Here is a 23308-nt window from a genome sequence, read left to right on the forward strand (position 1 = left end):
TGCCTAATGCACTAGCAGCTACTGTATGTGGCGTGTTTTATTAGTCCTATTCTCCTGTCTGTCTACTGTATGTTGTCATTTATAAACATAGTCACATCCCACAGCACTTTACACAGAGATATGTGAAAGTAGAGCCAGCCCCATCATAATGTTTCAATAGGGAAGAAATAACTGTTAATGTTCTCTGGGCTGCTTTTGTTTCATGCCACCACAGGTGCCAGTGCCCACCGCAGCATGAGGGTCCTGAATGCCAGCAGACGAGGCGAAGTTTCCTTGGCAACGGTTATGCTTGGTTTCCTCCCATAAGGCCGTGCTTTGATAGCCATCTTTCCCTGGAGTTCATCACAGAGGCTGAGGACGGCCTGCTACTCTACAGTGGGCCCCTGGCCACCCTGCAGCCTGGAGACCCAGAGGACTACATGGCTATAGGTAGGGTAATATGTTACCCACCCAGGATTTGAACCCGGGTAATGGAGATCACAAAAGCCATCTGAGCTAAAGTCTAGGCATTAACTGGACGCCACTGTAACTCTGGATTTTAGGTCTCAGGCAAGGTTACTCATCATCTTGGGATTTGAACTTGGGTCGTCTGCGTGCCTCAGTAAGACACGTTAGCCCGCTGAGCTAAGCGATGGGCATTAGCTGGGAGCTAACTTGTTTTTTGGGGGGGATGATACAAGCAAGGTTATTCATCAGGCTAGTATGGTTTAACAAACCACCTCTGTTACACAATGGCAAATGTAGACTGTCGCTGCCTCCCAGTCCAACCAAGGTGCATGAATTGAATAACTAACTGGATGTGTGGGAGATATTCAGCATGATTTGGATTTATTGGGTTGCTTAGTCATTCAGCCCATACAGAGTCAAGCCACTCAAACTAAAACAATGTAGCCTTGTTTATTGATTGACTTTTTCATTATTGTAGACCAAAATAATGATCCATACCTTTGGAATTAACTCTATATATACAGTTTCATGTAATGTATGTACATTTGTATGAATTTACTATTTGACACTGAACAACATCCCTCTAAGAGTATCAGAAGAGCATCCTACACCACTGTAGAACTTTGACCCTTTAAGTCTGTAGGTGGAATGGCATGGTGATGATGCTGATATTGATGACCTCTCTTTCCCTTCAGAGCTGATTGGTGGAACACCCAGTCTGAAGATCAACCACGGGTCTGGGACCCTGGTCCTGCAGTTCCAGGTCAACATGGTTGTGTCTGACAGACGTTGGCACCGACTGGATGTTAGAAGCAACAGTAAAGTAAATGGACTATTAGATGACTGTATTCAACACATTCTTTCATGTTCTTACGTGTGTGTGTGTGTGTGTGTGTGTGTACGCACGCACGCACACACACACACACACACACACACACACACACACACACAGAAACACACACAGACACATGTTTTTAACCTCGCTCCTGTTTTCAGGATGTGCATTTCACCCTGGACCGCTGCTCCAGTGCTATCGTTATGGAAACTGAGGGGGTGGACAGCTGGGCCATGACTGAGGACCGCTCCTCCTGTGAGGTCAGAGGAGTCACGCCTAATAGGGACAGGTAATGTCCTCCTCAGAACCCCGCCCCTTGGAACGTCGCACCAATCACACCTTCTAGCCAGCCAAGATATTGTGGATGGACAAAATGGTTCCTCTGAAAAGCATAACAAAAATGAATAACCTCTATCCATCCACGATTCATTCATGATTATCTGTGATCATGGTAGCATCCACATTCATGTAGAAGTGTTCAGAAACATATTATATTCTTATTTACAGTAAAAGTGATTTCAAAATGACACATTACAATATTTACAATTAATTTCTATTGGGCACAACATAATCTGAAACAAACCAAAATAAACTGCAAATGCATCCAACAAGTGTGTAGTCACCAGCTTGATGTAATCATTGTGGAATCATTCTCTCAACCAGCTTCACCTGAAATGCTTTTCCAACGGTCTTGAAGGAGTTTCCACATATGCTGAGCACTTGTTGGCTGCTTTTCTTTCACTCTGCTGTCCAACTCATCCCAAACGATCTCAATTGGGTTGAGGATGGGTGATTGTGGAGGCCAGGTCATCTGATGCAGCACTCCATCACTCTCCTTCTTGGTCAATTAGCCCTTACACAGCCTGGAGGTGTGTTGGGTCATTGCCTGTTAAAAAACAAATGATAGTCCTACTAAGCGCAAACCAGATGGGATGGCGTATCACTGCAGAATGCAGCGGTTTCCATGCTGGTTAAATGTGCCTTGAATTCAAAATAAATCACAGACAGTGTCACCAGCATAGCACCCCCACACCATCACACCACCTCCTCCATGCTTCACAGTGGGAACCACACATTCAGAGATCATCCATTCACCTGCTCTGCGTCTCACAAAGACACAGCGGTTGGAACCAAAAATCTCACATTTTGACTCATCAGACCAAATGACAGTTTTCCACCAGTCTAATGTTCATTGCTCGTGTTTCTTATCCCAAGCAAGTCTCTTCTTATTATTGGTGTCCTTTAGTAGTGGTTTCTTTGCAGCAATTCTACCAGGCCTGATTCACGCAGTCTCCTCTGAACAGTTGAAGTTGAGATGTTTCTGTTACTTGAATTCTGTGAAGCATTTATTTGGGTTGCAATCTGAGATGCAGTTAACTCTAATGAATTTATCCTCTGCAGCAGAGGCAACTCTTGGTCTTCCTTTCCTGTGGCGGTCCCCATGAGAACCAGTTTCATCATGGCGCTTGATGGTTTTTGCGACTGCACTTGAAGAAAGTTTCAAAGTTATTGACATTTTCCGGATTGACTGACCTTCATGTCTTAAAGTAATGATGGACTGTCGTTTCTCTTTGCTTATTTGAGCTGTTCTTGCCATAATATGGACTTGGTATTTTACCAAATAGGGCTATCTTCTGTATACCACCCCTACCTTGTCACAACACAACTGCTTGGCTCAAACACATTAAGAAGGAAAGAAATTCCACAAATGAACTTTTAACAAGGCACACCTGTTAATTGAAATGCATTCCAGGTGACTACCTCATGAAGATGGTTGAGAGAATGGCAAGAGTGTGCAAAGCTGTCATCAAGGCAAAGGGTGGCTACTTTGAAGAATCTCAAATATAAAATATATTTTGATTTGTTTAACACTTTTTGGGTTATTACATGATTCCATGTGTGTTATTTCATAGTTTTGATGTCTTCGTTATTATTCTGCAATGTAGAAAATAGTCCAAATAAAGGAAAAACTGTGGAATGAGTAGGTGTGTCCAAACTTTTGACTGGTACTGTAAGTTCATTTGTCCGAATACTTATGGCACCTTCAAATGGGGGGACTAGAACATAAAGTGCTTTCATTTCTAAACTGTAAAACAAATATGTATGAAAATACCCTCAAACAAAAGGTGACATTCTGTACTGTCGCCTCATATGAAACATTTGATCTCAAATCCAAAAGGCTGGAGTATAGAGCCCAATTTTTTTTTAGCATCACTGTCCAAATAAATACGTAGGTGAGTGTATATCATATGTATATTGCGAATAATCAAACTTGATGGATAGATAGATGGATGGATGGATGGACGGACGGAATGGTCAGACATTGACAGTGAAGTGTGTCCTCCTCCACAGGTACCTGAATGGGAGTCAGGTGTTGCAGCTAGGGGGGGTCAACGAGAACATGTCCTATGAGTATCCCCAGCTACAGCAAAAGCACTTCAATGGTTGTCTGCGCAACCTGGTTGTGGACAGTAAGGTAAGACACAAAAGTCTACAGCTCTGGCCTAACACCCTAACAAGAAAATAGTCTACCTCTCTCACTCCATCTTGGCTCTAGACATTGCAATTTTATTTATTTTCTCACACCTTGGTCTGTTTGGTTGACTCGCTGGAAGGTGTTTTTAAAAACGGGAGTTCAAGAGGAATGTAAATGTGAGCTCAAGGCTAAGCTGGGAACATATTCTGAATGCTGATGTCTCTGTCATCACATTCCACTTTAGTCAGACTATATCAGTCCTGTCAGACAGGTTACATGTACGGGTGCAATGTATTCTCCTTCAAGTTCTTTCTCTCATTTATGCCCATGATCTTTGCACCTCTCTACTTTAGGCATCAGAAAAGGATGTATTGTGCATTATTGAAGATACACCTAAAATATCATGCCATCTCTCTCTCTCCCTTATTCTTTTCTCTCTCTCGCCCTCAATTTGTATTTTTTTTCTCTTCCTCTCTCTTTCTCTCTGTCCCTCCACATATCTCTCTCTCCTCCCCTCATTCCCCCCCCCCCCCCTCTCTCTCTCTTCCCTCTGCTCCAGCTCTATGACCTTGGCTCTCCCTCGGCATCCTCCAGCACTGCCCCAGGCTGCTCTCTGACTGATGGGAACTGTATGAACATGGGTGTACCAGTCTGTGGCGCCAGGGGGCACTGTAACGGGCAGTGGGACTCCTTCAGCTGCCAGTGTGGGCCCGGGTACACAGGGATCCACTGTGAAGACGGTATATCCTTAGAGAATTAACAGTCAGATTATAACAGGTGTTGTCTCTGGGTATCATAAGGTGGAGTGGACTGCATTGCATAGCAGAGTCCTAATATGATCTAAACGACATACAGTTGAAGTCGGATGTTTACATACACTTAGGTTGGAGTCATTAAAACTCGTTTTTCAACCACTCCACAAATTTCTTGTTAACAAATTATAGTTTTCGCAAGTCAGCACTGTGTGCATGACACAAGTAATTTTTCGAAAAATTGTTTACAGACAGATTATTTCACTTATAATTCACTGTATCCCAATTCCAGTGGGTCAGAAGTTTACATACACTAAGTTGACTGTGCCTTTAAACAGCTTGGAAAATTCCAGAAAATGATGTCATGGCTTTAGAAGCTTCTGATAGGCTAATTGACATTGTTTGAGTCAATTGGAGGTGTACCTGTGGATGTATTTCAAGGCCTACCTTCAAACTCAGTGCCTCTTTGCTTGACATCATGGGAAAATTTTAAAAATCAGCCAAGACCTCAGAAAACAAATTGTAGACCTCCACAAGTCTGGTTCATACTTGGGAGCAATTTCCAAATGCCTGAAAGTTACCACGTTCATCTGTACAAACAATAGTACGCAAGTATAAACACCATGGGACCACGCTGCCATCATACCGCTCAGGAAGGAGATGCATCCGTCTCCTAGAGATGAACGTACTTTGGTGCGAAAAGTGCAAATCAATCCCAGAACAACAGCAAAGGATCTTGTGAAGATGCTGGAGGAAGCGGGTACAAAAGTATTTATATCCACAGTAAAACGAGTCCTATATCGACATAACCTGAAAGGCAACTCAGCAAGGACTCAGGCCAAGGACTCAGGCCACTCAGCACTGCTCCAAAACCGCCATAAAAAAGCCAGAATACAGTTTGCAACTGCACATGGGGACAAATATTGTACTTTTGGGAGAAATGTCCTCTGGTCTGATGAAACAAAAATATAATTGTTTGGCCATAATGACCATTGTTATCTTTGGAGGAAAAAGGGGGAGGCTTGCAAGCCGAAGTACACCATCCCAACCGTGAAGCACGGGGGTGGCAGCATCATGTTGTGGAGGTGCTTTGCTGCAGGAGGGACTGATGCACTTCACAAAATAGATGGCATCATGAGGTAGGAAAATTATGTGGATATATTGAAGCAACATCTCAAGACATCTGTCAGGAAGTTAAAGCTTGGTCGCAAATGGATCTTCCAAATGGACAATGATCCCAAGCATACTTCCAAATTTGTGGCAAAATGGCTTAGGGACAACAAAGTCAAGGTATTGGAGTGGCCATCACAAAGCCCTGACCTCAATCCTATAGAAAATGTGTGTGCAGAACTGAAAAAGCGTGTGCGAGCAAGGAGGCCTACAAACCTGACTCAGTTACACCAGCTCTATGAGGAGGAACGGGCCAAAATTCACCCAACTTATTGTGGGAAGCTCGTGGAAGGCTACCCGGAATGTTTGACCCAAGTCAAACAATTTAAAGGCAATGCTACCAAATGCTGATTGAGTGTATGTAGACTTCTGACCCACTGGGAATGTGATGAAATAAATAAAAGCTGAAATAAATCATTCTCTTTAGTATTATTCTACCATTTCACATTCTTAAAATAAAGTGGCGATCCGAACTGACCGAAGGGAATTTTTACTAGGATTAAATGTCAGGAATTGTGAAGAACTGAGTTTAAATATATTTAACTAAGGTGTATGTGAAACTTCCGATTTCAACTGTAGCTCTGAAGGTTTAGAGCTCTTGTTAGCTTCAAGATTTAACTTTTTTTTTTAAATTATCCTATCTTTTGGAATGTAACATTGTCTGAAGGCTTTACATGCATGGCTCACACGTAAGATGCCTGTGTTTGGCTCCTCTCACATATGTGAATTGTCTCGAGTTGTCTACTGAGTGCATACAGTAGTGGGTACAGTATAATTAATTAATAATATGTAGTATTTGAATCCCTCATGGTATCTATATTCAACTCTATGTTTTTCTCTCTTCAACTGACAGAAGTTCCAGAGTTCTCCTTCAATGGGAGGAGCCATGTCCAGTACCAGGTGGGCTGGTCACTCCCCGCTCGTCACTCCAGCTTTCAGCTCCAGGTGCGAACCCACGCCCCCAGCGGTGTCCTCCTCAGCCTCCTCTCGCAGGAGCAGAATGAATACTTACGTCTGGAGGTGAGTCTTGTATTTGTGTTTATATTTATTATGGATCCACATTAGCTGCTGCCAAGGGTCCAGCAACATAAGACAGTTTCATACAGTTTAAAATACTACTTCTTACAAAAATAAGTAATGATGAAGTCAACTTTCTCTCCACTTTGAGCCATGAGAGATTTACATGCATATTATTAACGTTAGCTCTCCATGTACATTGGAGAGCCATGCTGCCCTGTTCTGAGCCAATTGTAATTTTCCAAGGTCCCTCTGTGGCACATGACTGAACAGTAGTCCTGGTGCAACAAAACTAGAGCCTGTAGGACTTGCCTTGTTGATAGTGTTGTTAAAAAGGCAGATCAATGCTTTATTATTGACAGACTTCTCCCCATCTTAGCTACTGTTGTATCAACATGTCTTGACCATGATAGTTTATAATCCAGGGTTACTCCAAGCAGTTTAGTCACCTCAACTTGCTCAATTTCCACATTATTTATTGCAAGATTTAGTTGAGGTTTATGGTTTAGTGAATGTTTTATCCCAAATACAAAGCTTTTTATATATTTAGGACTAACTTATTCCTTGCCACCCATTCTGAAACTAACTGCAGCTCTTTGTTAAGTGTTGCAGTGATGTCACTCGCTATAGTAGCTCACATGTATAGTGTTGAGTCATCCGCATACACAGCCACATTGGCTTTACTCAAGGCCAGTGGCATGTCATTAGTAAAGATTTTCAAAAGTAAAGGGCCTAGACAGCTGCCCTGGGGAATTCCTAATTCTACCTGGATTATGTTTGAGAGGCTTCCATTAAAGAACACCCTCTGTGATCGGTTAGACAGGCAACTCTTTATCCACAATATAGCAGGGGGTGTAAAGCTATAACACATACGTTTTTCCAAGAGCAGACTATGATCGATAATGTCAAAAGCCGCACTGAAGTCAAACGAAACAGCTCCCACAATCGTTTTATCATCAATTTCTCTCAGCCAGTCATCAATAATTTGTGTAAGTGCTGTGCTTGTTGAATGTCCTTCAACAAGCATTAGTTAGATTGCACACAGGTGGACTTTATTTAAGTGTCACATGATCTTTCACATGATCTCAGTATATACACACCTGTTCTGAAAGGCCCCAGAGTCTGCAACACCACTAAGCAAAGGGTACCACCAAGCAACCGGCACCATGAAGACCAAGGAGCTCTCCAAACAGGTCAGGGACAGAGTTGTGGAGAAGTACAGCTCAGGGTTATAAAAAAATATCCAAACTTTGAACATCCCACAGAGCACCATTAAATCCATTATTAGAAAATGGAAAGAATATGGCACCACAACAAACCTGCCAAGAGAGGGCCGCCCACCAAAACTCACGGACCAGGCAAGGAGGGCATTAATCAGAGATGCAACAAAGAGAGCAAAGATAACCCTGAAGTATTTGCAAATGTCCACAGCGGAGATTGGAGTATCTGTCCATGGGACCACTTTTCTGTAAAGCCCAGCTCTGTAAGCCGTACACTCCACAGAGCTGGGCTTTACAGAAGTGTGGCCAGAAAAAAAAGCCATTGCTTAAAGAAAGTAATATGCAAACACATTTGGTTTTCGCCAAAAGGCATGTGGGAGACTCCCTAAACATATGGAAGACGGTACTCTGGTCAGATGAGACTAAAATGTTGCTTTTTGGCCATCAAGGAAAACGCTATGTATGGCACAAACCCAGCACCATCCCCACAGTGAATTATGGTGGTGGCAACATCATGCTGTGGGGATGTTTTTCATCGGCAGGGACTGGGAAACTGGTCAGAATTGAAGAAATGATGGATGGTGCTAAATACAGGTACATTCTTGAGGGAAACCTGTTTCAGTCTTCCAGAGATTTGAAACTGGGATGGAGGTTCACCTTCCAGCAGGACAATGACCCTAAGCATACTGCTAAAGCAACACTCGAGTGGTTTAAGGGGAAACATTTAAATGTCTTGGAATGGCCTAGTCAACGCCCAGACCTCAATCCAATTGAGAATCTGTGCTATGACTTAAAGATTGCTGTACACCAGCAGAACCCATCCAACTTGAAGGAGCTGGAGCAGTTTTGCCTTGAAGAATGGGCAAAAATCCCAGTGGCTAGATGTGCAAAGCTTACAGAGACATACCCCAAGAGACGCGCAGCTGTAATTGCTGCAAAAGGTGGCTCTACAAAGTATTGACTTTGGGGGGGGTGAATAGTTATGCACACTCAAGTTTTCAATTTTTTTGTCTTATTTCTTGTTTGTTTAACAATTAAAAAATATTTTGACTCTTCAAAGTGGTAGGCATGTTGTGTAAATCAAATGATACAAACCCCCCCAAAAATCTATTATCATTCCAGGTTTTAAAACAACAAAATAAGAAAATGCCAAGGGGGGTGAATACTTTCGCAAGCCACTGTATCTGGTCAAACACAAAAAAAATGTTTTCAATATTTTCCTAAGGGTTGGTAACAACCTGATTGGTCGGCTATTTGAGCCAGTAAAGGGGGCTTTACTATTCTTGGGTAGCAGAATTAATTTAGTTTCTCTCCAGGCCTGAGGGCACACGCTCTCTAGTAGGCTTAAATTGAAGATGTGGCAAATAGGAGTGGCAATATCGTCGGCTATTACCCTCAGTCATTTTCCATCCAAATTGTCAGACCCTGGTGGCTGACAGACCACAATATTTTTTTCACTTCTTCCACACTCACTTTACAGAATTGAAAAATTACAGTTCTTGTCTTTCATAATTTGATCAGTTATACTTGGATGTGTAATGTCAGCGTTTGTTGCTGGCATGTCATGCCTATGTTAGCTAATCTTGCTGTAACGTCCTGTTGGTCAGGACGTGAGCTGGGTGGGAATTCTATGTTGTGTGTCTAGTTTGTCTGTTTCTATGTCCAGCCTAATATGGTTCTCAATCAGAGGCAGATGGTAATCGTTGTCCCTGATTGAGAATCATATATAGGAGGCTTGTTTTGTGTTGGGATTTTGTGGGTGTTTGTTTCCTGTCTCTGTGATTGTCTGCACCAGATAGGTCTGTCTCGGTTTTTGCACATTTGTTATTTTGTATTGTTGTTTGTAGTGTTTCACTTGTTCTTTATTAAACATGTTTAAAACTAGCCGCGCTGCACTTTGGTCCTCTCCTTCACCCCTGGAAGAAAACCGTTACACTTGCCAATGAGAAAATAATTAAAGTAGTTTAGTGATGAATGAGCCATCTGATTCAATGAATGATGGAGCTGAGTTTGCCTTTTTGCCCAAAATTTCCTTTAAGGTGCTCCAAAGCTTTTTTCTGTCATTCTTTCTGTCATTTATCTTTGTTTCATAGTGTAGTTTCTTCTTATTTTTATTCAGTTTAGTCACATGATTTCTCAATTTGTAATACGTTAGGCAATCGGTTGTGCAGCCAGACTTATTTGCCATTCCTTTTGCCTCATCCCTGTCAACCATACAATTTTTTAATTTCTCATCAATCCACAGGGATTTAACAGTTTTTACAGTAATTTTCTTAATGGGTGCATGCTTATTAGTAACTGGGATAAGCAATTTCATAAATGTGTCAAGTGCAGCGTCTGTCTGGTTGCTCCTCATTACACACCACAGACCAACAAATATTCTTTACATTATTTATTTATTTAACTAGGCAAGTTAGTTAAGAACAAATTATTATTTACAATCATGGCCTACACCAGCCAAACCTGGACGACGCTGGGCCAATTGTGCGCCACCCTATGGGACTCCCAATCACGGACGGTTGTGATACAGCCTGGATTCGAACCAGGGTGTCTATAGTGACGCCTCTAGCACTGAGATGCAGTGCCTTAGACCGCTGCGCCACTCGGGAGCGGTCTAACATAGGAATCACTACAAAACTTATTGTATGGCCGCTTATACACTATATTAAGCCAGCCTTTGGAACTTTGGTTTTCTTAGATATGGCTACTATATTGGGATCACTACATCCAATGGATTTGGATACTGCTTTAAAACACATTTCTGCAGCATTAGTAAAGATGTTGATCAGTACATGTTAATGGTTTCATTCTAGTGCTGTCTGTAACTACCCTGATAGGCTGACTGATAACCTGAACCAGGTTGCAAGCAGTAGTTACAGTTTGAAGCTTTCTCTTGAGTGGGCAGCCTGATGAAAGCCAGTCAATATTGAAATCACCCAGAAAATATACTGTACCTCTTTGTTGATATCACATACTGTACATTATCAAGCATTTCACACATGATATCCAGATACTGACTGTTTGCACTTTGTTGGTCTATAGCAGCTGAACCTGTAGCCATATTACATCAACAGTATTTAACATGAGATCCTCTCTAAGCTTTACAGGAATGCGGTTCTGAATATGAACGGCAACACCTCCACCTTTGGCATTTCTGTATTTTCTGTAGATGTTATAACCATATATTGCTACCACTGTATCATCAAAGGTATAATCTAAGTGCGTTTCAGAGATTGTCCGAATATGAATGTCATCTGTTACTAGCAAGTTATTGATTTCATTAACCTTCTTTCTTAAGCTACAAATGTTAACGTGGGCTATGTTTAGCACTTTGCTGGGATGCTTAATTGTTTTCATTGCTTTACTGGGAAGCATAGTTGGAGTGATTGTCACTCTGCTGGCAGAGAGGCAATTTCATTGGGTCCGGATGTGGCCTGCTCTTCAACATTGTTATTATGTTGCATGAATGACTGTTATGTTTTTTAAATATTTTTTTTATTTCACCTTTATTTAACCAGGTAGGCCAGTTGAGAACAAGTTCTCATTTACAACTGCGACCTGGCCTAGATAAAGCAAAGCAGTGCGACACAAACAACAATGCAGAGTTACACATGGAATAAACACAGTCAATAACACAATAGGAAAGTCTATATACAGTGTGTGCAAATGAGGTAAGATTAGGGAGGTAAGGCAATAAATAGGCCGTAGTGGCGAAGTAATTACAATTTAGCAATTAAACGCTGGAGTAATAGATGTGCAGAAGATGAATGTGCAAGTAGAGATACTGGGGTGCAAAGGAGAAAAATAATAATAACAACATGGGGATGAGGTAGTTGGATGGGCTATTTACAGATGGGCTACGTACAGGTGCAATGATCTGTATGCTGCTCTGACTGCTGATGCTTAAAGTGAGGGAGATATGAGTTTCTAGCTTCAGTGATTTTTGCAATTTGTTCCAGTCATTGGCAGCAGAGAAGTGTAAGGAAAGGCATCCAAAGGAGGAATTGGCTTTGGGGGTGACCAGTGAAATATATCTGCTGGACATGTGCTACGGGTGGGTGCTGCTATGGTGACCAGTGAGCTGAGAAAGGCGGGGCTTTCCCTAGCAAAGACTTATAGATGACCTGGAGGCATTGGGTTTGGCGACAAATATGAAGCGAGGGCCAGCCAACGAGAGCATACAGGTCTCAGTGGTGGGTAGTATATGGGGTGTTCGTGACAAAACGGATGGCACTGTGATAGACTCCATCCAATTTGCTGAGTAGAGGCTATTTTGTAAATTACGTCGCCGAAGTCAAGGATCGGTAGGATAGTCATTTTTACGAGGGTATGTTTGGCAGCCTGAGTGAAGGATGCTTTATAGGAAGTAGGAAGCCGATTCTAGATTTAATTTTTTGGGATTTTTTGGGATTTTTGCTCACCGTTCTTGTGATCATTTTGACCCCACGGGGTGAGATCTTGCGTGGAGCCCCAGATCGAGGGAGATTATCAGTGGTCTTGTATGTCTTCCATTTCCTAATAATTGCTCCCACAGTTGATTTCTTCAAACCAAGCTGCTTACCTATTGCAGATTCAGTCTTCCCAGCCTGGTGCAGGTCTACAATTTTGTTTCTGGTGTCCTTTGACAGCTCTTTGGTCTTGGCCATAGTGGAGTTTGGAGTGTGACTGTTTGAGGTTGTGGACAGGTGTCTTTTATACTGATAACAAGCTCAAACAGGTGCCATTAATACAGGTAACGAGTGGAGGACAGAGAAGCCTCTTAAAGAAGAAGTTACAGGTCTGTGAGAGCCAGAAATCTTGCTTGTTTGTAGGTGACCAAATACATAAAAATAAATAAATTCATTAAAAATCCTACAATGTGATTTTCTGGATTTTTTTTCTCATTTTGTCTGTCATTGTTGAAGTGTACCTATGATTAAAATTACAGGCCTCTCTCATCTTTTTAAGTGGGAGAACATGCACAATTGGTGGCTGACTAAATACTTTTTTGCCCCACTGTAGGTCTGTAACAGTTTGGGTCTAGAGTATCTCCCTCTTTGAAGAGGGGGATGACTGCGGCAGCTTTCCAATCTTTGGGGATCTCAGACGATACGAAAGAGAGGTTGAACAGGCTAGTAATAGGGGTTGCAACAATTGCGGCGGATAACTTTAGAAAGAGAGGGTCCAGATTGTCTAGCCCAGCTGATTTGTAGGGGTCCAGATTTTGCTGCTCTTTCAGAACATCAGCTGTCTGTATTTGGGTGAAGGAGAAATGGGGGAGGCTTGGGCAAGTTGCTGTGGGGGGTGCAGAGCTGTTGACCGGGGTAGGGGTAGCCAGGTGGAAAGCATGGCCAGCCGTAGAAAAATGCTTATTGAAATTCTCAATTATAGTGGATTTATCAGTGGTGACAGTGTTTCCTAGCCTCAGTGCAGTGGGCAGCTGAGAGGAGCTTGACTAGGGTTGCACATTTTGGGGAATATTCAGAGGTGGAAACTTTCCATGGGAATTAAGGGGAATATATGGGAATATATATGGGAATTAACTGAAATATATGCAAATGAATATTAATACCATTCAAATGTAGATGTTTTTTGCATTGGATATATTTACCATATCATATGGAGACAGAAACAAAAACCTTTTACCTTATAAGTAGACATAATTGCAAATGATTAAATCCTTCCAATAGAAATTTTAAAAACTATTTAGTTACGATTTTAACTTTAATTAAATGAGTTGACTCTTCACATGGGATGATTTCATTGAACAACAAAATAAAGGGAATATTGAATGATTCCCAATGATCCATCGCATCTCCCAAAAACGTTTTCAACATACATCTGTAAAATGATAACCAAAGCTTTAGTTTCTAGACTGTCTTCCTCTCAGACTTCCATGTCTTCTCCCTGGACCTCCTTAATGCCCACCTCTTGAACATCAGACTCTGAGGCCTCATCTTCACTGTCACTTTCCAACCTTGTTGAGGATAGCTTGTTGTCAGGCTCAAAAAGCCTCAGATTTGCACGGATGGCCAACAATTTTTCAACCCTTGTATTGGTCAGCAGGTTAAATGCTTTGGTGTATGTGTTCCCAAACAAGGACCAGTTGCGCTCTGAGGCGGCAGATGTTGGTGGGATTTAGAGGATGGAGGCAACAGGGGAAACAGCCTCAGATCCACAAAGTCCCTTCCACCAGGTGGCTGATGAGATATGTTGGCACGACTGCCATATTGCATCTCCATCCCAAAGCCCTTGCTTGGAAGTGTACTTCACCAGACTGCCAAGTACCTTGCCCTCACCAAGGCCAAGGTGGCGAGATACGGTAGTGATGACACCATAGTCCTTGTTGATCTCTGCACCAGACAGGATGCTCTTGCCAGCATACTTGGTGTCCAACATGGGCTTCAGGCAGAAGTCTTCATGCTTTTTGATGTATTTCAGAACTGCAGTTTCCTCTGCTTGGAGCAACTGTGAAGTGAGCAGGGAAATACGGATTTCTTCTCTTACATCTGCAAGCAGAGTCTGAACATCAGACAGAATGGAATTGTCCCCCTCAATCCCTGCAATGGCTAATGCTATAGGTTTCAGGAGTTTCAGGCTGCTTTACCACTCTCTCCCAAAATACATCAGGTTTTACTGCTAACCTACAAAGCATTACATGGGCTTGCTCCTACCTATCTTTCCGATTTGGTCCTGCCGTACACACCTACACGTACGCTACGGTCACAAGACGCAGGCCTCCTAATTGTCCCTAGAATTTCTAAGCAAACAGCTGGAGGCAGGGCTTTCTCCTATAGAGCTCCATTTTTATGGAATGGTCTGCCTACCCATGTGAGAGACGCAGACTCGGTCTCAACTTTTAAGTCTTTACTGAAGACTGTCAAGTTGTCTAGGTGTTATAATTATTCCAGCTCTGCCCAAACTTGAAAACGGCTTGCTCAACCCGTGAAGGATGCAAAGGGACAACTCAATTCCTTTCCAGTGTTTTATTATGGTTTTGATGCCATTTGTTGAATATGTTGAAACAGTTGATTTGTTGAATAAAGTAGTTGAATGACAGAGGAATAAGGAATAGGGAATAGGAATAGGTTGATAACCTTAAACAGAATAAACATGCATTATTTTACACAATAAACAATGCATGACACAGCAACAAAGCATGGCTTTGAATAAAGTAAACATTTAAACAATTTAATCTAGCACTTCAAGCAATTACTTCTGCAGTCAGAAAATATCCACAACAAAAGAAGTCACCACTCCTACCAGAGTTAAACATGTAAATTGTGCTAAGCACTGGATGCAACATAATAAATAATTCCAAACATTACATACCAGTTGCGTCTTTAGGGTTGAACAATGAGCTGTTTGTATGTTGAGGACCCAAGCAAAGCTAAACCCAAACATTTTATACCCATGCTTATCTGCCAGGTGCGCATGTAAAAGTAGTCCCTCCAGAAATCCTGGCTCAATTTTTTAGTTCCACCCGTGTTTTTGGGTTATCTGCCCTCTTGAGGCCTGGAGTTCTTTAAAGGAAGAGCTGCCATTGTGCTCATGTTTTGAGTGTTCTGTTTTTTGACGCAACACCTCCCACTTGACCTCCTGGTTCTTGAACCCAAGGAGGTCACACGAACCTCTGTGTTGGGGCAGGTTCGATTTCAGCTATCAGGCTCTTCCTTCTTCAACAGGAAGTAAAACAATGATGCGTCTGACATCCCTATGAAGAACTGTAGCAGGTATTTTAGTTGAGAGTTTCTTTGACTTCTCTTGAGCAGGCTTCACAGTTGGGACTGGGAACCTGGGAAAAGTTCTGACATGCACATCTCTGACGATGCCCTTCTTGTCAATGTTGACACTGATGACTCTGGCTAGTTTGTAGTGACCCCTCCAGGCATTTTGGTCAGCCAGCCAGACAACATCTCCAACAGCCACATTCCTACGTGTTGTGTGCCATTTACTCCTCACGAATAGATTGGGCCCAGCTAACTGACTCCACTTCCTCCAGAACCGGTCAACTTCTGTTTGGATAGCTCTCAATCTTTTGTATGGGTAGCTTTCAAAATCAAAGCATCCAAGATCTCCTCTGGGTCCAATCCGTCCAAGCAGAAGGGAATTTGGGCTGATGTATTCTATGCAGTCCTCCCGGCTTTGAGTTCTTGCATCTATGGGCCTCTCATTGGCAAGGTTAGCAGCCGTGTAGAGAAATGTTTGAAACTCACTCGATGTGAAGAGTCCTTCTCCTCCCAGGTTGTGCAAAGCCCGCTTCACAGTACGAACAGCTGCTTCTGCAGCTCCATTCCTGTGAGGGGAGTCTGCTGGGTGGATTTTCCAGCTCCATTCTGTCCCATGCTTGGAAGCTTCATTTTCAAGCTCAGATTTACTTAGTTGATCCAAGAAGAGGTAGAGTTCTTTGAGGGCAGGTCTGGCCCCCACAAAGATCTTTCCAGGATCTGACCACAATTTCTTTGGGTGCCCTCTCAGTGCCGTGAATCTTTGGTAAGCCAGTAGGAAGCCTTCAGTCGACTGGTCACTGACAACATCTGTGTGTATAGCTCTGGATACCATGCAACAGAAGACAATACCCCACACCTTGAGCTTGGTTTTCTTTTTCACCTCATCCTTGACTTCATACGGTCCAAATAAGTCCACTGTTGTGTACTCAAATGGTCTGGCTGGTGTTATCCGCTCGGATGGAAGGTCACTCATGATCTGTTGGCACTTTCTGGCCCTGGCCTTTCTGCACACCACACAGTTGTCAACTCTCTTTTTAGCCAGCTTCCGGCCTTTTATCACCCAGGCTTTCTTCCTCATCCGGAGGAGTGTGCCTGCTATTTCTTCATGTTTTGCACCATGGGCCTCTTGAGCTAGGAGAGTGGACATCCATGCCTCATATGGTAGAATTGGTACGGCAGTTTCATCCTCATCAAAGATCTGGAACCTTCCTCCACAAACTAAGAGCCCAGTCTCTTTATCTCTGTAAACAGCGAGTCTGTTGAGAGTGGTGTCTTGAAAGGTTATACCTTCTTGAGCTGCAAGAAACAAGTCTCTTAGTGCATCTTCACACTCCCCGACAGTGAGTACAGCTTGTTTGGCTCTGGACCTCCAGTTTGTTGAAAGAGCGTCCTCCCACTTTGGTTTATCTGAGGCTGAATTCTTGGTCAACATTTCTTTCCATCTCGTTGCGGCTCTCCAAACCCAGGCAATGACTCGGATCAGCCTGGTCAGACTGCTGAATTTCCTGATGTCAATCAGTTTGGTTACCGCAGAGCCGGCTGGTGATCTTCGGATCCGAGTCTTGGGTTCATCTGGGTTATTTCGCTGTGCATCACTCTGGTTTCTCTTGACCTGCGCTCTGGTCAGTGCTGCCGAGAAAGCTTTCCTTCGAAGTTTGTTTATGCCTTCCTTGGCATACGCAGCGATTTCTTTGGCTGACTTATGTGGCCACTCTTTCACAGGTTGCCTCAGGAATGCTGGTCCATCCTGCCACATGGAATCTTCCTGGAGGTCTTCTGGGGCTGCCCCTCTTGTTATGATATCAGCACTGTTCAGGCCTCCTGGGATCCACCACCAGTCTTCTACGGATGTGGATTTCTGGATCTCTCCAACTCTATTCGCAAAGAAAGTTTGATATCCATAGCGGTCTCTCTGGATTGCTCCCAACACAGTTTGACTGTCCAGTAGATGGAGCCATCGTTCAATTTCTATTCGACTGTGCTTTTCAACGTACTTTCGAAGTCGTGCTGCATAGACAGCACCGCAGACTTCAGCTTTTACTGGTTCTCCCTTTTGGTCCAATGGTGGGAGCTTTGCTTTGGATTCAACCAGTCTGACTTTGATGCCTTGCTGGGTCTCCCATCTTAAGTACACTACGGCTCCATAGCTCTTGTCACTTCCATCAGAGAATGTTATTCCCCAAGGTTTTCCAATCCAGTTGACTGGTGTGAGGCTTCTGTGAAAGGTGATTTGGCCAAGACGTGTGTATTCCTCAAAGAATTGGATGGCTTCTTCCCTCAAATTTTCAGACAAAGGTTTGTCCCAAGTGTCTCGGGTCAGAGTTTTGCCTCCAGCTTCCTGAAACGCCTTTCTGACAAGAATGGCACCCTTTTGTTTGGCAGGTGTGACGAGGCCTATTGGGTCATACAGGCTAGCTACCTGGCTCAGCAGTTCTCTTCTCGTCAGTGGGTTTGGAGTTTTCCCTCTCACCTCTTCATCAAGGAGATTTTGGCCGACTCATTTTCCCTTTCCTCTTTGAGAAATTGATTGAAGTCATGAGGTACAGTTTATCCTCCTCAACAAGGTATCCAACTCCAAGGGCTTTATTGTCTCCTTCCCTCATTTGGTTTGGGAGAATGAGTGCTGTGCTTGACTGCGCTCCTTGTTCTCCTGGTACGATCTCCTGCCTTTGATCTGACCGGACCCAGGGCTTGAAGCCGCCTGCCTTCAGGATCTCTTCAACCCTTTTGGTGTTCTGGTCCAGCTTTTGCAAGTCATTATGGGAAGTCAGGATGTCATCGACATAGGTATCCTCTTCAAGGATCCTACGTTCCTCCTCCAGGTGAGCAAACATGGGCAGTTTGCCTGTCTCTCTCATAACCAATTGCGCAATGCACCCTGCTGGTCGATCACCAATGTTGACTCTAGTGATCGCATACTCTTCAATCTCTTCCTCCTCAGTGTCTCTCCAGAGAAATCTGTGGAGGTGCATCTCCAGGTTCCAATTTTTTGTCCTGCATTGGCAGTTACCTTGAGCAGCATTAGAATAACTGGCAATTCTTCTACTGCCCTTGACTCAGTCACTCCCAGCTGATTCTTTTCGACACAGTTTGTTTTCGCAGTGATGTTGGTGAATGCTTTCTTGAATTTCTCTGCCATCTCTGGGGAGAGCTTAGATACCAATTCCTCCTGCTCCTCTGTAAGCATATACCTTCTCACATTGGATTGTCTTCTGTCTGAGTCACTCCTCTTGAAATCTCCCTTCAGACAAAGAAGAAATGATGGTCTTTCTTACAGTCTCTTTTCCTGCACAGGTAAGTGTCTTTGCATTCATCATCTTCTCCATGACAGACCAAGCATCTCTTGCAGGCCCCCAGCTTTTCTACAGCATCCAACTTTTCCACCAGCTTCAGTTCTTTGAAACGCTTGCAAAAGAAGATCTTTTCTCTATGCTTTTCATCTCCACAGACAACACAGCCACCTTTCCTTGTGGAACGTGTGGACGCATATTTTCTCTCCACACAAGCATATTTCTTTTCTGGCTTTTCACTCACTCCCAGCTGCTCTAATTTTTCAAGAATTTCCTCCTGTGTTTTCAGGAATTTAAGAAGGTTTTCAAAGTGATTGTCCGGTGTGACATTATTCCTCGGGTTAACCATGAAGACAAGCCAATCTCGCTTGATGTTGTCAGGTAACTTGCTTTCTATGGATTTGATCACTAGAGGGTTGTTGATGGCTCCTGTGCCTCCAAGCTGTGTGAGATCATCCAGTGCCTTCTCTATAGTTTGGATCATGTCGATAACTTTCCTTGGCTGATTTGCTCTTAAAGCAGGAATTTTCTCCAGATCCTCAATTATCTCCAAGGCAATTGTAGACCTGTTTCCATACCTGTTTTCAAGCACCCTGAACATGTCCTCAGCAGTATTGTAAGTAGACAAACGGAGGTCTCTGCACATTCTCTCATCTACACTGTCAAGGAGTTGGATCTTCTTCACTTCGACTGAGCCTGTTGGTTCCCCCTGCTTCTGTAGACTCTCCCAGTCTCTTCTCCATCGATGGAAATTCCTTTTATACCCACTGAAACTGGGTAAACAGGTTGGTTTTATTCTCAGTGTCGGCTGTGGAGCTGCCACAGGCATCTGCGGCACTCTCCCTCTGTCTTTATTCTCTTCTGCAATTCTTTGCGCTGTGAGAAATCCTGCCCTCCTTGCTTCAAGGTTGTTTCTGAATGCTTTCAGATCCTTTACTCTGGCTTCCAGCCGTTCTTTTTCTGCTACTGGAATCCACATCTCCCACTCTGCTAGGCTTGTGATTGCATCTTGGACTTGTGCCGTCGCACCATCCCACCGTAGCTCGAAGCCATCTCTATTTACAGCAATAACAGGTATTTGAGCAACTCCATCACAGGCGGTCTCAGCTTCTTTGATTGCAGACTTCACCTCGTCCTCCCCGTATCTAGGCCATAGGTTGGACTGGATCATCCCCCTGACCTCATCCAATCGTACTTCGCATTCTTGGAATGTCTTCTCAAGTTCAGTCTGCTGCTGCTTGCTCAGGTCAGCTTCTTCACCCTCATCGGTTTCAGCCTCAATGTCTGCCAGAAGTCCAGCCCTGTATTCATCATTTGTCTCACTGACCTTCCTTGCCTCCGACGTGAGCTTCTTGAACTCCTCTCGCAGTTCGCTCTTAGTCATGTGTTTTGCACCTCTGCTAAGGAAGTTTGCTTGCCTGGTAAAAGCACTCTTAGCCAAAGTTCTTTCTTGCTTCAGCTCCTTCACTGTTTTCCCAAGAGTTTCCTCCGCCATTTTGAGATGTAAGCCAATCCTCCTCTCTGCGACGACAGCTTTCCTGACTTCAGGCCGTTAATCATTTTGTCTTCACTGCCACGTTGGTTATCAACTGTCAAGTTGTCTAGGTGTTATAATTATTCCAGCTCTGCCCAAACTTGAAAACGGCTTGCTCAACCCGTGAAGGATGCAAAGGGACAACAATTCCTTTCCAGTGTTTTATTATGGTTTTGATGCCATTTGTTGAATATGTTGAAACAGTTGATTTGTTGAATACAGTAGTTGAATGACAGAGGAATAAGGAATAGGGAATAGGAATAGGTTGATAACCTTAAACAGAGAATAAACATGCATTATTTTACACAATAAACAATGCATGACACAGCAACAAAGCATGGCTTTGAATAAAGTAAACATTTAAACAATTTAATCTAGCACTTCAAGCAATTACTTCTGCAGTCAGAAAATATCCACAACAAAAGAAGTCACCACTCCTACCAGAGTTAAACATGTAAATTGTGCTAAGCACTGGATGCAACATAATAAATAATTCCAAACATTACATACCAGTTGCGTCTTTAGGGTTGAACAATGAGCTGTTTGTATGTTGAGGACCCAAGCAAAGCTAAACCCAAACATTTTATACCCATGCTTATCTGCCAGGTGCGCATGTAAAAGTAGTCCCTCCAGAAATCCTGGCTCAATTTTTTAGTTCCACCCCTTGTTTTTGGGTTATCTGCCCTCTTGAGGCCTGGAGTTCTTTAAAGGAAGAGCTGCCATTGTGCTCATGTTTTGAGTGTTCTGTTTTTTGACGCAACATCTCCCAACATCTCATCTCTTCAGTGGGTCATATGATTGAGTGTAGTCTGTGCCAGGAGTGTGAAGGTGAACGGAATGGCTCTGGAGCAACGAACCGCCCTTGCTGTCTCTGCCTGGCCGGTTCCCCTCTCTCTACTGGGATTCTCTGGCTCTAACCCTATTACAGGGGCTGAGTCACTGGCTTACTGGTGCTCTTTCATGCCGTCCCTAGGAGGGGTGCGTCACTTGAGTGGGTTGAGTCACTGACGTGATCTTCCTGTCTGAGTTTGCGCCCCCCCTTGGGTTGTGCCGTGGCGGAGATCTTTGTGGGCGATACTCGGCCTTGTCTCAGGATGGTAAGTTGGTGGTTGAAGATATCCCTCTAGTGGTGTGGGGGCTGTGCTTTGGCAAAGTAGGTGGGGTTATATCCTTCCTGTTTGGCCCTATCCAGGGGTATCATCGGATGGGGCCACAGTGTCTCCTGACCCCTCCTGTCTCAGCCTCCAGTATTTATGCTGCAGTAGTTTATGTGTCGGGGGGCTAGGGTCAGTTTGTTATATCTGGAGTACTTCTCCTGTCTTATCCGGTGTCCTGTGTGAATTTAAGTATGCTCTCTCTAATTCTCTCTTTCTTTCTTTCTCTCTCTCGGAGGACCTGAGCCCTAGGATCATGCCTCAGGACTACCTGGCATGATGACTCCTTGCTGTCCCCAGTCCACCTGATCGTGCTGCTGCTCCAGTTTCAACTGTTCTGCCTGCGGCTATGGAACCCTGACCTGTTCACCGGACGTGCTACCTATCCCAGACCTGCTGTTTTCAACTCTCTAGAGACTGCAGGAGCGGTAGAGATACTCTTAATGATCGGCTATGAAAAGCCAACTGACATTTACTCCTGAGGTGCTGACTTGCTGCACCCTCGACAACCACTGTGATTATTATTATTTGACCATGCTGGTCATTTATGAACATTTGAACATCTTGGCCATGTTCTGTTATAATCTCCACCCGGCACAGCCAGAAGAGGACTGGCCACCCCTCATAGCCTGGTTCCTCTCTAGGTTTCTTCCTAGGTTTTGGCCTTTCTAGGGAGTTTTTCCTAGCCACCGTGCTTCTACACCTGCATTGCTTGCTGTTTGGGGTTTTAGGCTGGGTTTCTGTACAGCACTTTGAGATATCAGCTGATGTAAGAAGGGCTATATAAATAAATTTGATCATCCAGGAGGATCTTCTTGATGGGGCTGTCCATATCAGCAGACTGTGATATGGCCATTTCTTGGAGAGACTCTCCCCTCCAGGAGACTGTCAAACATGATGACACACCACCCCAACGGGTGTTGCTGGGCAGTTTCAATGTGTTGCTTTTATTCTTCTCACTTTGCTTGGTGAGGTAGATTGCTGTTATAACTTGATGACCCTTCACATACCTAACCATTTTCTTGTAGAGTGTATCCATTGTTTTCCATTTTTTTAATTTCGATTCTGTCTTTTCTCCTTCAAGCTATTACTGAGGGCTATTTCAGTGGATTGCACAATTTGTGTACCCTGTTTGAACTGGAAAACATGGAGAGGCATTTTCAATCAATGTAGCTTGCCGTTAGTGTCTGTTACTTCATAAGGCTCTTCTCTGTCTGGCTTTGCCAGGAAAATAGAACACATTTTCTGAGTGTGAATGCCATTTCTGTGGAGATAGGATGTTGGGGTTCAAGGGTTGTAGGAGCTTTTGGCCTCTTTGAGTGACAGTGTGTCCACAGCACCTGGCAGGAGCCTGCTCGGCTAGCGTCTGTCACGCAAGAACACCTACCCAAACAGGTCAGCTGTTTCCACTGCTCTATCCTACTATTGCTTCCTCGTGACAAACATATCTCTCCAACTGGTGTCAGAGAGAGCACCAACATGCAGTCTCACTGCTATAGCACTGCTATTGCTCTTCTTGGAATATCTGAGTCAGTGTAGCAGCAACCCCCCTCTACCCTTCTCTGCCTACCAGCCCCATATATCAAAACCTTGGGACAATAAGGTTCAGTCTGCAAAATAATGATTCTGAGATAATTGGCTTTAAAGTTCCGAACCCTAATTGGTTTGAATGGAGTCAGCAATTTTTGTCTTGTATTCTTTTGA

The 23308-nt window shown here is 43.6% G+C and overlaps 1 protein-coding gene across 1 annotated transcript in view; it reads left to right on the forward strand.

The window, feature by feature from the left end:
* Positions 1-23308, forward strand: part of LOC120065928 (neural-cadherin-like) — a 107775-nt gene that overhangs the window by 77506 nt on the left and 6961 nt on the right. The window contains exons 23-28 of the mRNA XM_039016969.1: positions 215-429; positions 1143-1270; positions 1444-1571; positions 3635-3758; positions 4318-4498; positions 6534-6700. Coding sequence (XP_038872897.1) covers positions 215-429; positions 1143-1270; positions 1444-1571; positions 3635-3758; positions 4318-4498; positions 6534-6700 — 943 coding nt within the window. The remainder of the gene's footprint in view (positions 1-214; positions 430-1142; positions 1271-1443; positions 1572-3634; positions 3759-4317; positions 4499-6533; positions 6701-23308) is intronic.

The sequence above is a fragment of the Salvelinus namaycush genome, chromosome 21 (genome assembly GCF_016432855.1).
Source record: "Salvelinus namaycush isolate Seneca chromosome 21, SaNama_1.0, whole genome shotgun sequence".
Taxonomy (NCBI): Eukaryota; Metazoa; Chordata; class Actinopteri; order Salmoniformes; family Salmonidae; genus Salvelinus; species Salvelinus namaycush.